The sequence below is a fragment of the Heterostelium album genome (assembly GCF_000004825.1).
Source record: "Heterostelium album PN500 unplaced genomic scaffold PPL_contig13, whole genome shotgun sequence".
In the NCBI taxonomy this organism is placed as follows: Eukaryota; Evosea; class Eumycetozoa; order Acytosteliales; family Acytosteliaceae; genus Heterostelium; species Heterostelium album.
Window position 1 is genome coordinate 745,086 of NW_008805090.1, and position 12,942 is coordinate 758,027.

Consider the following 12,942-nt stretch of genomic DNA (forward strand, 5'->3'; position numbering starts at 1 on the left):
AAAAATGTGAAAAAAATAAAAATTAATTTTTGAAAAAAAAAACGAACGAAAGTAAAAAAAAGAATTTTAAAGTATTATTATTTAAATTTGTTTGTTTATTATTATCAATAATATATATTACTTAAATAATGAATAAAAATAATAATAAACAACAAGTATCAAATAAAAAGAACATACAACAACCTAAAACAACAGCAACGACAACAAAGAATAACAAGAATAATAAAAATGATATAGAAAAGAAGAAAGAAAAGAATGTTGGTATAAAGGTGCCAGCAGAGAAAAAAGAATCGTTGATGGAAACACTCGAAAGAGTGATCACCGAGTTGAATAGTCATCCAGAAGCATTCATAGATCAACCTAAAGATATTGCAAAGTCAATGACTGATTACTTGGTTAGACTATATGATACTGGTAAATAAATATAGATATTATTATTATTATTATATAACTAAAGATTACTGAGACAGATAATAAATTGTATACTAATTCAATATTATATTTTTAATAATATATATACTAGTTAAAAAGAATGAACCAATACCAACAGACTCATTAGAACATATATTATTGGATGGTTTCGATTACGAACAGATATGGTCACAGATCGATCTTTTCAATAATCCAATCATCTCTCATTTGGATTCAAATATAAAGTCATTGTTGGCCAACATTAAAGATGTTAATTTAATAGATGATCAAGATGATGATGATGAAGATGATCTAGAGTTGGGTGACGATGACTATGATGAAGATGATCTGGAGTTGGGTGAAGATGATGACTACCTGGAAGATGACGAAGAAGAAGAAGAAGATCCAATCAGTGGAAGTCTCGGTGAAGATGACGATGACTATGAAGATGACGATGGTGTAGAAGATGAAGAAGATGAAGATGAGTTGGATGATGGTGAAGGTTTCGACTTGGGAATGGATGATGAAGATGAAGATGAAGAAGGAGAGGATGAAGAGGAAGATGAAGATAAACCATTGACAAAGACAAAGAAGAGTAATATGAAATTCTTTGACCAGAAGGAGATGGAGCAGTTTTTGGATGATGCTGACGATAATGAAGATGAAGATGATGAAGAGAAGGATTTTGAACTTGGTGATGAAGATGACGATGAAGACGACGGAATGGTATTCCCAGAGGGTGAAATGGATGAAACCGAAAGACACCTAGATAAACTGCTCGATAAATATATGAACGAAGATTCAAGCACCAAAGCAAAGAAGAAACAAGTCAAGGCTGAAGATATGAAATTCGATGATTTCTTTAAAGGTGAAGGGTAAGTAGTTGCTGTAGTAGTAAACAACAAACTATTATAACTTACTAAACAACAATCAATTATTATTATTATTATCGCTATTTTTGTTATGCAGTGAGGAAGATGAAGATGATGAAGAATTCCCATTGAATGGTAGAGATGATTATGAGGAAGATGAAGATGAAGATGGTTTGGACGATGAAGATGAAGAGGATGGAGCTGGTCTTGGATTGGAAGATGATGATGTAGCATTGCAAGAAGACAATGAACCAACATTACCACCACAAGAACTATCAGAGTTTGAAAAGAAGGCACAGAGAGTACAAGATAAGATCAAAGAACTCGAGAAACAAAACCTTAAAAAGAAGAACTGGACTGTTATTGGTGAAGCTGCTGCTAAAGATCGTCCTGTCAATTCACTTTTATCTGAAAATCTTGATTTTGAACATACTCAAAGAGTAAGTTGATAACACAACACTTTCAAATTAAACAAATGTTTCTTATTTACGTTGTATTAACATTTTATTGTTATAATATAAAAATATAGCTTGCACCAGTAATTACACAAGAATCTAATCAAACTATTGAAGATATCATTAAAAAGAGAGTTTTAGAGGTTTGTTTTCTAAACTAAAATATAACTAGTACGATATTATAATAATAATACTAATATCATTATAATTATCATTGATAATCACATAGAGAAACTTTGATGATGTAATAAGAAAAACAGAGAAGGAATTCCAAGAGAAATATAAAGCAAAACTTGAATTGAATGATCAAAAGAATACTGAAGGTTTAGGTTCTGTTTATGAGAAGGAGGTAAAGTGTTAATATATATAGTTTGGCTTATATATATATATATGTTTTGTTATCTTTTAAATTAATATCATATTAATAATGGTTTATTATTATCGTTTATTAGTATTTAACAAAGACGATGGGTGTAGAGTTAACGGATGAATTGAAAGAGAAACATAATACAATCAATAAGTTGATGGAAGCACTGATGTACAAGTTGAATTCGTTGAGTAACTTTAATTTCACACCGAACCGAATCAAACAACAGGAGCTGGTTGTCAACAAGGCATCTTCGATTACGATGGAAGAGAAGCTACCGACTGCAACCAGTACAGCCGAGTTGGTCGCACCAAAGGATATCTACTTCAAGGAGATTGCAGACGAAGCCGGCTACTCGGAGCTGTCACAACAGGAGAAGAAGCAGTTGCGTTCGAAGCTTACCGACAGTTGGAGCAAGGAGAAAAAGAAAACCGAAGCACAACAGCGTATCGACGAGAAACTCAACCCACAACTCGCCAAGAAACACGAGACAAAGCGTGCGGTCGATCATCTCAAGACCGCCAGAAATACAACGATCGTCGACACCAGCGATCAACGAAAGACAACCTCGTACGCCAAGTCTGGTACTGTGTTTGCTAAACTCCAAACCGAACAAGACAACAAGAGAAAAGGTGTACAAACCGAACAACAGCCATCCAACTATAAAAAACAAAAGAATAGTAATAATAATAATGGCAATAACAAAGGAAGCTCTTCAAATTATAAACTTTAATTTTATTTAATAAAAAAAAAGAATTATTATACAATTCAAGAATTTGATTTTCAGAAGACATTCAAAGGAAAATATTCCCAACTCTGTGTTCAGATAAGAAACATCAAAACGAAGTTATAAAACAATTTTTATTATCAACATACACGTCCACTATTTGCAAAGATAGAAAAAATAAATGTTTTGTTTTTTCATGGAATTATAATAAAATCAGATCGAACTGCACATGGTTTTGCGAATCCTATTTAAACAATTTCGTGTAGATTACGTTATTCTCATCAATGATTGTTACGTCTACTGTTGAATAGTTAAGAAATAATTTAAAGCTAAATCCATCTTTTCCAAGTTATCTTTCTAATAATAAATAACTGTTAAATTAATTCTAATTGTTGTTTTTTTTTCATCCAATAAAGTTTGTGAAGGGGAATACTGATATACTGCGCACAATCGACCAACCAGAATTCCACGAACACAAAAATCGCACAAGAATTTTTCCAAATCGCATAGAAGAAAGACGAATTGAAAAAATTAAAGTTTTATTTTATTTTTTTATCAATATTTTCAAATTTAACAATTTTGTTATTATTAAACTTTTGTTTTTTCAATTTTTACATCACTTGGTTTTCTGGTGATCTTCTCCTTTTTTGATACACATTTAAATAGTTGATCTCACCTTTATTATTGAAACATATAATAGAATAAACCTACATAAAAAAGCAACCCATCAAATCAGAGTTTATTGTTAAAGAATTCAACAAATTAAATCTAAGCTTGTTGGGACATTTAAAAAAAAAAAAAAAAAGAAAGATCTGTTTTGTTTGTTTTTATGGTGAATTAGATTCGATTAGATGATGATTATTATTTATTTTACATGTGATAGGTAGAAAAAGAGAAGAGAGAGAGAAAGATAAATGTTTTTATTATTGTTGATTTGGTTGGTTGTCAAGTTGTCAAGTTTAATTTGATTTGATATGATTCGATTTGTGAACACAATAATAATAATAATAATTTGTATCTACAAGAATCTGTTTATATAAAATGAATTACATCTGTGGTATTTGTTGTTTTTGTTGTTGTTATTGCTGTTGTTTTAATAATAATATATGTTTACTACTGTTGCTTTCTTTTTCTAAGCTTTTCCCATTTTTGGATGAAGAGTTGACAAGTTCTCAAGTCTGATGAGAGGTGCTTGGAAGTCTACCTTGAACATATATTCATGTTGTGTAGTTGTTTCGATTTCCATTGTCGTTGGATTTATTCTATGAGGAATATGGGTTGTTCTTACATCTACGGTTGCTCTAAATCCTCTGTTATTAATAAAATATACAAAACAAAAAAACAAACCAGATCATTAGTAATGACATTTTAATATTAATATACCTAATAAACAATGATAATAATATACCTTTCGGATAAAACATCTAATGCCATATCGACAGCTAATGGGTTGGAAAAGATACGATTGGTAACTCTCATGGTTGCGCTACCGGCAATCGAGTGGCGACGCACCGTCGGTATAAAGTCTTTGTCGATGATGTTGATGACCGATGCAAAGAGATCGGTGTGTCGGAACTGATATTCGTCGAGTCGCGTCACCAGATCGACACGTGCATGATCGGTGATGTCGCTCACCAGTGGAATGCGCTGTACCATATCGTAGGTCTCCTCGGCCAACTCCAGTGAACTCTGATACTTGAACTCCTTGATGATACTCTGCTGTACTTCGCCAATCGCTTTGCTGGCATCGATTATCGAGAATGGGAAATGTTTCTTTAGGGTCTGTAGCGTCGAGTAGTGATCCTTGAAGATCTTGTAACGCTTGCGCGCTGCGTCTTCCGACGTGTCGGTATCACGCTCCTCCAAGAGCGGCAAACCCTGTGCTCTCAGCTTTATATTGGTTTCTTTGGTGATTTGACCACGTCGAATCTGACGGTCGACCGACTCTTTCTCCTCGACAAAGAGGACGGTCACACGGAAGACCGGACGCGGAAAGCAACTGGCTTGCGGTGTGTTGAAATAGCTCTTTCGTAGCTCCTTCATTTTCTCGTAGAGTGCATTGATACACTCGACCTGGATGTTGGTTCGTGGGAATCCGTCGACAACGACACCGCTGCGGTACTCGACTTTGCGGAGTTCCTCGAGGATCGTGTGGAACACGAACGAGTCATTGACCATGCCACCGGTCGCCTTGATGCGACGCGCCTCTGCATTGTTGAGAAGCGACGACATGACGATTGGCGCAGCGGTGATGCCACGCACCGAACTGATAAACGGTGTGTTTGTTCCCTTTCCGGAGCCGGGCGCACCCATCAGGTAGATGATCTCCTGTGGGAATCGCATATTCTCCTTGCCGTAGCGCATCTCCAGTTTATTCCAAACCGTATTGAAAATGATGTTTGGATCTTTGATCTCGAGGTCGTCCGACGACTTCTCACTGGGTGGCGATGGCATTGAATCGATCGTCTGTTGTTGTTTGCCATGCACACTGCTACTAATCGATGATAGATTATTAATTATATTGGTTGTTGAGAAATTATGTATTGGATCAGTATTATTATTATTATTATTATTATTGCTATTATTATTGTTATTTCCATTTTTATCTAAATGATCATTTTGATTGTTATTATTATTTTCATTATTATTATTATGATTGCTATTATTTTGTAAATCAATTAAATTATTTGTATTATGACTATTATTTTTCTTTTGATGTTGTTGTTGTTGCTGTTGCTGATGTTGTTTTTGATGTAAATGTGTTGAAGCGGTAGCAGTAGTAGTCGATGAAGAAGAAGATGTACAATAATGTAAAGATGATGATGCAATGCTTTTGATACTGTTGATCCTAAAACTATGTAAATAGAATTCTCTACTTGTTGCTAAAAATAATGATTTCATTATCTGTTTATTTATTTGTTCTTCTAACGCAAGTAAATTTCAATCATATCATTTGATATTGTTTAATTAGTAGTCAGAAAAAGTAAACACTCCAAAAAAAATGATCATTTTTTAAAATTAATTTAAATTAATTTTGATTTTTATTAATATTTGCAGAGTTTTTTTTTTTTTGCTTAAATCTATCATCTCATCGTTGTAAATTTTAATGTTTTTTAATTTATTTATTCAAATTGAAAGAGTAAAATCAAATTATTATTATTATTTTAGATTGATAATTAAAGAAAGATCATATGGTTTTATCTGATCTGAAATTCAGTGTGAGGTGAAAATCTCTATTGAGACCTTAACTAAAAATTAAAAAACTTATTTTTTTTCATATTAAAATTCTGTTGATCACACGGCTCGCTTTGTGTATGGAGAGTTTAGTCGACCAATCCAATTGTTGCCTATTGGTTCATTGAAGAGTCAACACCTCTCGTCTTTAAAAATTCAACTAATTCATTTTCGTGAATAACAATATTTTTTTGATGTTTTTTTTTGGTTTTAATAATAAATCGATTTGATATCTTAAAAAAAAAAAAAATATAATTTACTAATTTTAAAAAAAAAAACATCAAAAAAAATAATTAAAAAAAAAAAAAGTAATAATTAAAAATAACAAATGTTTATAAAAAAGAGTTATAGTTAAAATTAAAGTAATATTATATAGAAACAAAACCACCATCTATAGACTTGACTAAAGCAATACAAAACAAAAACATAACAAACACAATTAGTATGATCATATTTATTTAGTGAGTGTGTGTCTGTGTGTTTGTCTTGTAAAATAAGTAATACATACATGCTACTTATATTTGTACAAATAAAAAAATTCACACTCTAAATATTCATCAAATCAAACCAACAAATCAAATCACTTAATCAAATCAAAATCAATAAATTTATAGTGAGTGAAAGGAAAATAATAATAAATTATTTAATAAGTAAAAAAAGATAAAATAAGAACATCATTTATTTTATTAGTTGGTCAAACAATCAAATCAATTGTTGTTTGCATGGATAGATAGAAAGACAGATAGACAGATATTTATATATATATATTTTTATTTTATTGATTTCATTTACTTTATTGTATTTTTATGATTCCTAAAATCAAACATTATTTTAAACATCAAATTTGGAATTAGACTTTGGTCATACAGAATCTATAGAATTCACTTCCATCTCTCTATATTTATCACTTTTCTTCACTTTGGTCAATCAGATTTTTTCAGTTCATTTTTTATAATACAATATAATAGAATAGATCAAAATCAATATTTAGAAATTTATTAATTAAAGATTTTATATATAAAGATAAAGTAGTTTTAAAGTTTAAATTAAGATATAGATAGGTCCTCCTACAGTTTAATTAAGATAGTAAGGTTACATCATTCATTTTTATTTTAAGTAGGTACAAAACAAATAAAGAGTTAGAAATCTATCTTTTTTCTTTTCTTTTTTTTTTTTTTGCATCTTAAACTTTCATTCATTCTTTGCTGCTTGCTGTTCCTATTGTTTTTTAAAACAACTCAAACATTTTTCAAACATTTCAATCAACAATCAATCAATCAATGCAATCAATCAATGCAATCAATCACATTTCAAAGAAGTTTCACTCAATTGTGTCAGTTGATCAACACTCCAATCGGTATATTTATATCAAAAATCAAATATTTGAATTTATTAATTTTCTTTTTTTTTTTTATATTTTTTTTTTTTTGCAAGTTTTTAATTATTTTTTGTTTTTTTATTTATTTTTTTGGTATTTTTTTGAAAATCTTTGAAAAAGAAGGTTTAAACGGTTCTTGGTGACAAAAGCAGCAGAGAGTGGTATCAAAAAAGAAGAACATTAACAATAACAATTATAAATAGAAATTTTCATAAAAATAATAACAATAACATCACAACAAACAAAAGATACAACAGGATTAAAATCGTATAACAATTAATATAATAACTAATATTATAGGTTGAAAATAATAAAATAACAAAATAACTAACTATTAACATTAGTAGTAACAACAATAATTGTAACAATAACAATAGTTCCAATAATAATAATAATAGAATAATAGCTAGATAGTTTTTGTAAATTAACAAAAAAAAGTTACAAAAAAGTGTGTGTTTGTTGTAAAATTAATATATCATATCATAGATTTTTTTTTTTTTTGTTAAAATTAAAAAAAGAAAAAGAACAACAAGAGAATTAACAAAAATTAAAAAAAAAAAAATTTTAATTTAAAGATATAACAAAATAGAGAGACATAGTAAGGTAATTCTGATTGAGAGCGACACCAGCGGTGGCAAATCTAGCCCTACAACCCTGGAGAAGCTAAGTCAAATACTTGGCCGTAAGAAAAAGTCCACCTCATTTTTGTTTAGCGGTAGTACGAGCAACAACAGCAACAGCAGCAACAGCATCGGAGGTGGTAGCGGCAGTGCAACATCGCATCAGAGAACCTATCTAACCGTATCGACACCATCGTTGACGACCACTACCAACGGCAACAACAACACCTCTGGTTCAAACGGAAACAACAACAACAACAACAACTCAGCGGCACAGTCAACAACCAATAGCAATACTGTAGGCAGTGGAAGTGGTAAAACTATATTACGAACACTCTCTGCCAATTCGACCAATCAATCTCTCTCCATTACTATGAGTCAGATACATCATAGTTCCGGATCGAACAACTCCAACGACGATCGTCTACCTTCACCAGACGGCAGTAACAAAAGATCAATCATGGGTGCCGGTGCATCTATAACTGTTTCTACAGATAAAGGAAACAACAACAACAATAATAGTAGTAAATCAAATAACAATGATCAATATCAGAACAACAACAACAATAATAATATTAATAATACCCAAAATGCGGTAATACAACAACACTCACAAGAATATCACAAGACTTTGATGGCAGAGATTCAATTCCTGGAAAGATTGTTACAAGACCAAATTACTCAGAGAAATAGTAATACTAGAACTCTTTGTGGTTCTCAACAATCACCAGCGACAGGTAGTCCAGCTAGTATGACTCCTGCTGTTGGTGGTGGTGGTAATCTCTCGCATGTCAAGACCAATGCAGTGGTCGGTGACAAAGAGATGTTGATACGTGAGGGTGAGATGGACGGTGACGATATTGAGTTGCGTCGCTACGAAGATCAGCTGAAGAGAATGATCGAATCAAAGAAATCCGATCTGCGACAGCACATCATGCAGAGCGACAAAGACAGACCACCCGCCCAAAAGCGATCGGCTTTTCTCAAGTCTGGCGCTGCCCTCTCAATTTTCCCCACCATCATGGAGGAGAAAATATGTTCATCACTACCATTGATTCGTATCGAAAAACCAAAGTCTAAAAAACAACTACAACAACTAGCTAAACAACAATCAAAACAGCAACAACAATCATCAAACAACAATGTTGTTGATGATAATAATAATAATAACAATAACAATAGTATAGATGTAGATCAGAGTAATCAAATGAAATACAAGTTGAATCAAAGTGAATCGAGTTCAACTACTTCGACACCGATTGGTACCTCTACTCTAAGTTCAACCTCAACTTCAACTCCTTTGACACCGACCTCTATCATTATAACGACGTCCGATGAAAACATAAAGAGTATGAATAGCTCTGAGAACAACAATAACGGTAGCTACCAGATCAACCACCGAAAGAGTAATGAATCCGCAACAGAATATGACTTGGCAGCAGTCGATGAGTTCAAGCCAATCGTTACCCTGGTCGGTCCCATGCCAGACCTGCTGGAAGATGAACGAAAATACAACGATGTAATTTGTTGTAAATCCGGTTCATCCTATCCCAAACATTTCAGTGGAAGAAGAGTATGTTGTTTTTTGTTAACCAATTGTTACAGTGCGAGCGTGTTTTACTAACTATCATGTTGTTATTGATAATTAATTAGCAAGGAGATCCAATTTGTGATAGATTTAAAGTTAGTATATATAGAAATAATGTTATTGCAACTTTAGCCGATGGATGTAATTGGGGACGTCTACCTTATGAGGCAGCCACCAAGGCAACCGATGCATTTTTGCAATTCATGGAAGAGAACTTCCACGAGATCAATACAGTGAGAAAAGCCGGATCATTCTTGCTCGGTGGTATGACCGCTGCACACAAGGGTATCATTGCCGGCAAATCAGAGGTCTGGGAGAGTGGTACCTCCACACTGATCGGTGGTCTACTCACCAAGATCAAGAAACCAAAGAAAGATCACACCGATTTCAAACGAATGTCCTCACTGACATTCATCGATGTCGAAGCAGATTGGGTATTCACAGGTGTTACTTTAGGTGATTGTAAAGTAAGTATAACTGCTACACTTTAACAACAATAACAATATCAACAACCAGCTATTAACCATACTTTTTGAAATGATATTTCTTTATTTATTATTATTTTAGGCATTCCACTACTCTGTTAAAAATAAAGTATTTAGTGATATAACAAAAGGAAACAGACAGAATCTTTCAGATGCTAGAGATCCAGGTGGCAGACTCGGTCCCTACGTTGGAAACGGTGAGCCCGACCTCAGAAACCTCAGTGTGTTTTACAAGTATTGTGATGAAAATGATTTGATTCTTTTGTTGAGTGACGGTGTACATGATAATTTAGATCCTCAACAAGTAAGTAATTAATTATAATTGAACAAAAAGAATAGATAGATAGGTATTAACAAGTATTATTTATTTATTTATTTTTTAATAATTTAATAAAAGCTCGGTTTGAAACCATTGGATTTAGGTATAGATGCAGAGAGTTGGGATATTGCAGGTCAGCAATTCGCAGCAGAGACCGATAGAATCAAGAACGAATATAGAACGCAGTGGCTGTCCGACCATTTCAACGATGAAAAGTCATTGACCCCAAGCTACATCACCAACTATCTATTGAAGCACTGTGTTGACACCACTCAAACCAGCAGAGATTTCATGGAACAAAACACCACCAAGAAGCTACCATGTGATTATAAATTGGTATGAAAAATAGCGACAACAACAACAATAACAATCATTTATTTAAATATTTACTAACTTTACACTTTACTTTATTATCTTCATTGCTATAGTATCCTGGTAAAATGGACCATAACACTTGTATTTGCTTTAGAGTTGAAAGATTCTACACTTGAAAGAATAATAATAATAATAATAGTAATAATAGTAATAATATTAACAACACCAACATCACCATCACAATAACTTATATAGAGAATATATTTCTTTAATTTCTTTCATTCTTTCATTCATTTCTTTCTTTCTTCTATCTTTTTTCATTTCTTTTCACAATCCAATCCAATTCAATTCAATTCAAACAAAAATCACAACAAACAAAACATTCATACATAATAATTCACTGTCAAATTTCAAACTTGATGATGGCTCTTTGAAACTTAATAACAACAATAATAACAACAACAACTTGATAAATACAACATACAAATCACAACAAACAACCTCCTCTTCACCATATCAAACAATCAACCTCCATCAAAGACAACAATAAGCAGTATTCTAGTCTTTTATCTCATCCTTTTTTTTGTTTTTGTAAAAATGATATATATTAACTTGTATTAATAAACCTGAGTAATAGTAAAAAAAATATTTAATATTAAACAATCCTTATTTTATTTGATTGATTGATTTAAATCTATTCATTATTGCAATTTATCAACTTTTGAATTAATTTTAATTTTAATTTTTTTCTAAAAAATTCACAAAAACGAACGATTTTTTTTTTTAATATTATTTTATTTTTATTGATTATTTATTTTTATATTTATAACAATAGCTTAACTTTTTGTATAGAAAAGTTGATATAATATTGATTAATCATTATAAATATAAATTTTGTTTTAACTATATAATATACATATATATATACTAAATCATGTCCACAGGAGGAAGTTTTTTAAAGTAAGTTTCATTAACATAATAGAAAGCGGTGATTGACCGTCAAGTATAGAAGATATAGTAGATGGATTGATATATATAGATAGATAAATAGATAGTATTTAAATTAATAACAAATCATTAATATAAATTTGTTGTTGTAATTGTATTATTGTAGGAGACAACCAGCAAAGAATGCTGCTGCCAAGAAACATCTTAGAAAGAAGGAGTCAAGAGAAATAGAGCTTATTAAACAAGCAATGTTTATCAGAGGTTTAAAGACATCACCAGCTATTTTACAATTAATAAAGGATTTGGTATGTTTTTGATATTCATATTATTATATATATTACAATTACAAATAATAATAATAACATTTTAAAATAATAATTACTTTTAGTATATCTTGAAAAAACCAGATGCAATTCAATATAGTAGAAAAAATGATATTCATCCAATGGAATCAGCAGAGTCGATCGAATTTTTAGGTGAGAAATCGAATTCCAGTCTTTTTGCATTCGCTTCACACTCAAAGAAGCGTCCAAACAACTTGGTGATGGGACGCCTTTTCAATGATACAGTTTTCGACATGTTTGAGTTTGCCGTCGAGTACTTCCAACCGATGGAGGCATTCAAGGGTTCAAAGTCGATGCTTGGCAACAAGCCATGCTTCATTTTCAACGGACAGGATTTCGAGACCAAAGAAGAAGTGAAGCGTGTCGGTAATATGTTCTTGGACTTTTTCAGAGGACGTGTCGTCGAGTATATCAATCTGGCCGGTCTCGATCACGTGATCGTTCTGACGGCCGTCGACGACCGCATCCTATTCCGTCACTACAGCGTCGTCTTTAAGCGTTCCGGAACAAAGATTCCAAAGGTGGAACTCGAAGAGATGGGTCCATCGTTTGACGTTGCCATTCGTCGTAGTAAGTTGCCATCGTCCGACCTCGAAGCCGAGGCACACAAGATTCACAAATCCGTCAAACCCAAAGCAGACAGCAACAGAGAATCAGACGTATTCGGTTCACACGGTAAGATCCATATGGGTAAGACCGACCATAACCAAATCGCTGTTAGACACACCAAAGCACTCAAAACAAGAAAGTCTGACAAAAACAAAGAACAATCACAAGAATAAAAAATCAATCATCACCACCACCTTTTTTTTTAAAAAATAAGGTTCTTCTTTGTTTTGTTGTTTGATTTTTGAATATTTCTTTATTTTATTTATGATT

At 32.1% G+C, this 12,942-nt stretch overlaps 4 protein-coding genes across 4 annotated transcripts; 3 read left to right on the plus strand and 1 right to left on the minus strand.

Moving 5' to 3' along the window:
• Positions 1-128: 128 nt before the first annotated feature.
• mpp10 (U3 small nucleolar ribonucleoprotein protein MPP10) lies at positions 129-2,838 on the plus strand (the record flags this gene model as incomplete). The annotated part of the gene is made up of 6 exons (XM_020576954.1): positions 129-414; positions 524-1,286; positions 1,381-1,723; positions 1,813-1,881; positions 1,968-2,087; positions 2,191-2,838. 6 exons carry the CDS (start codon positions 129-131, stop codon positions 2,836-2,838), a joined length of 2,229 nt encoding a protein of 742 aa, XP_020433366.1.
• Positions 2,839-3,964: 1,126 nt separating this feature from the next.
• PPL_06088 (adenylate kinase) lies at positions 3,965-5,733 on the minus strand (the record flags this gene model as incomplete). Its single annotated transcript, XM_020576955.1, has 3 exons — positions 3,965-4,142; positions 4,241-5,039; positions 5,271-5,733. The coding sequence occupies 3 exons, from the start codon at positions 5,731-5,733 to the stop codon at positions 3,965-3,967; spliced, it is 1,440 nt and encodes a 479-aa protein (XP_020433367.1).
• Positions 5,734-7,346: 1,613 nt separating this feature from the next.
• Positions 7,347-10,947, plus strand: PPL_06089 (PP2C family serine/threonine-protein phosphatase; the record flags this gene model as incomplete). Its single annotated transcript, XM_020576956.1, has 6 exons — positions 7,347-7,423; positions 8,020-9,637; positions 9,718-10,119; positions 10,220-10,441; positions 10,535-10,792; positions 10,885-10,947. The coding sequence occupies 6 exons, from the start codon at positions 7,347-7,349 to the stop codon at positions 10,945-10,947; spliced, it is 2,640 nt and encodes an 879-aa protein (XP_020433368.1).
• Positions 10,948-11,705: 758 nt separating this feature from the next.
• On the plus strand, positions 11,706-12,845 carry bxdc1 (brix domain-containing protein; the record flags this gene model as incomplete). The annotated part of the gene is made up of 3 exons (XM_020576957.1): positions 11,706-11,731; positions 11,886-12,024; positions 12,108-12,845. 3 exons carry the CDS (start codon positions 11,706-11,708, stop codon positions 12,843-12,845), a joined length of 903 nt encoding a protein of 300 aa, XP_020433369.1.
• Between the last annotated feature and the right edge of the window lie 97 nt (positions 12,846-12,942).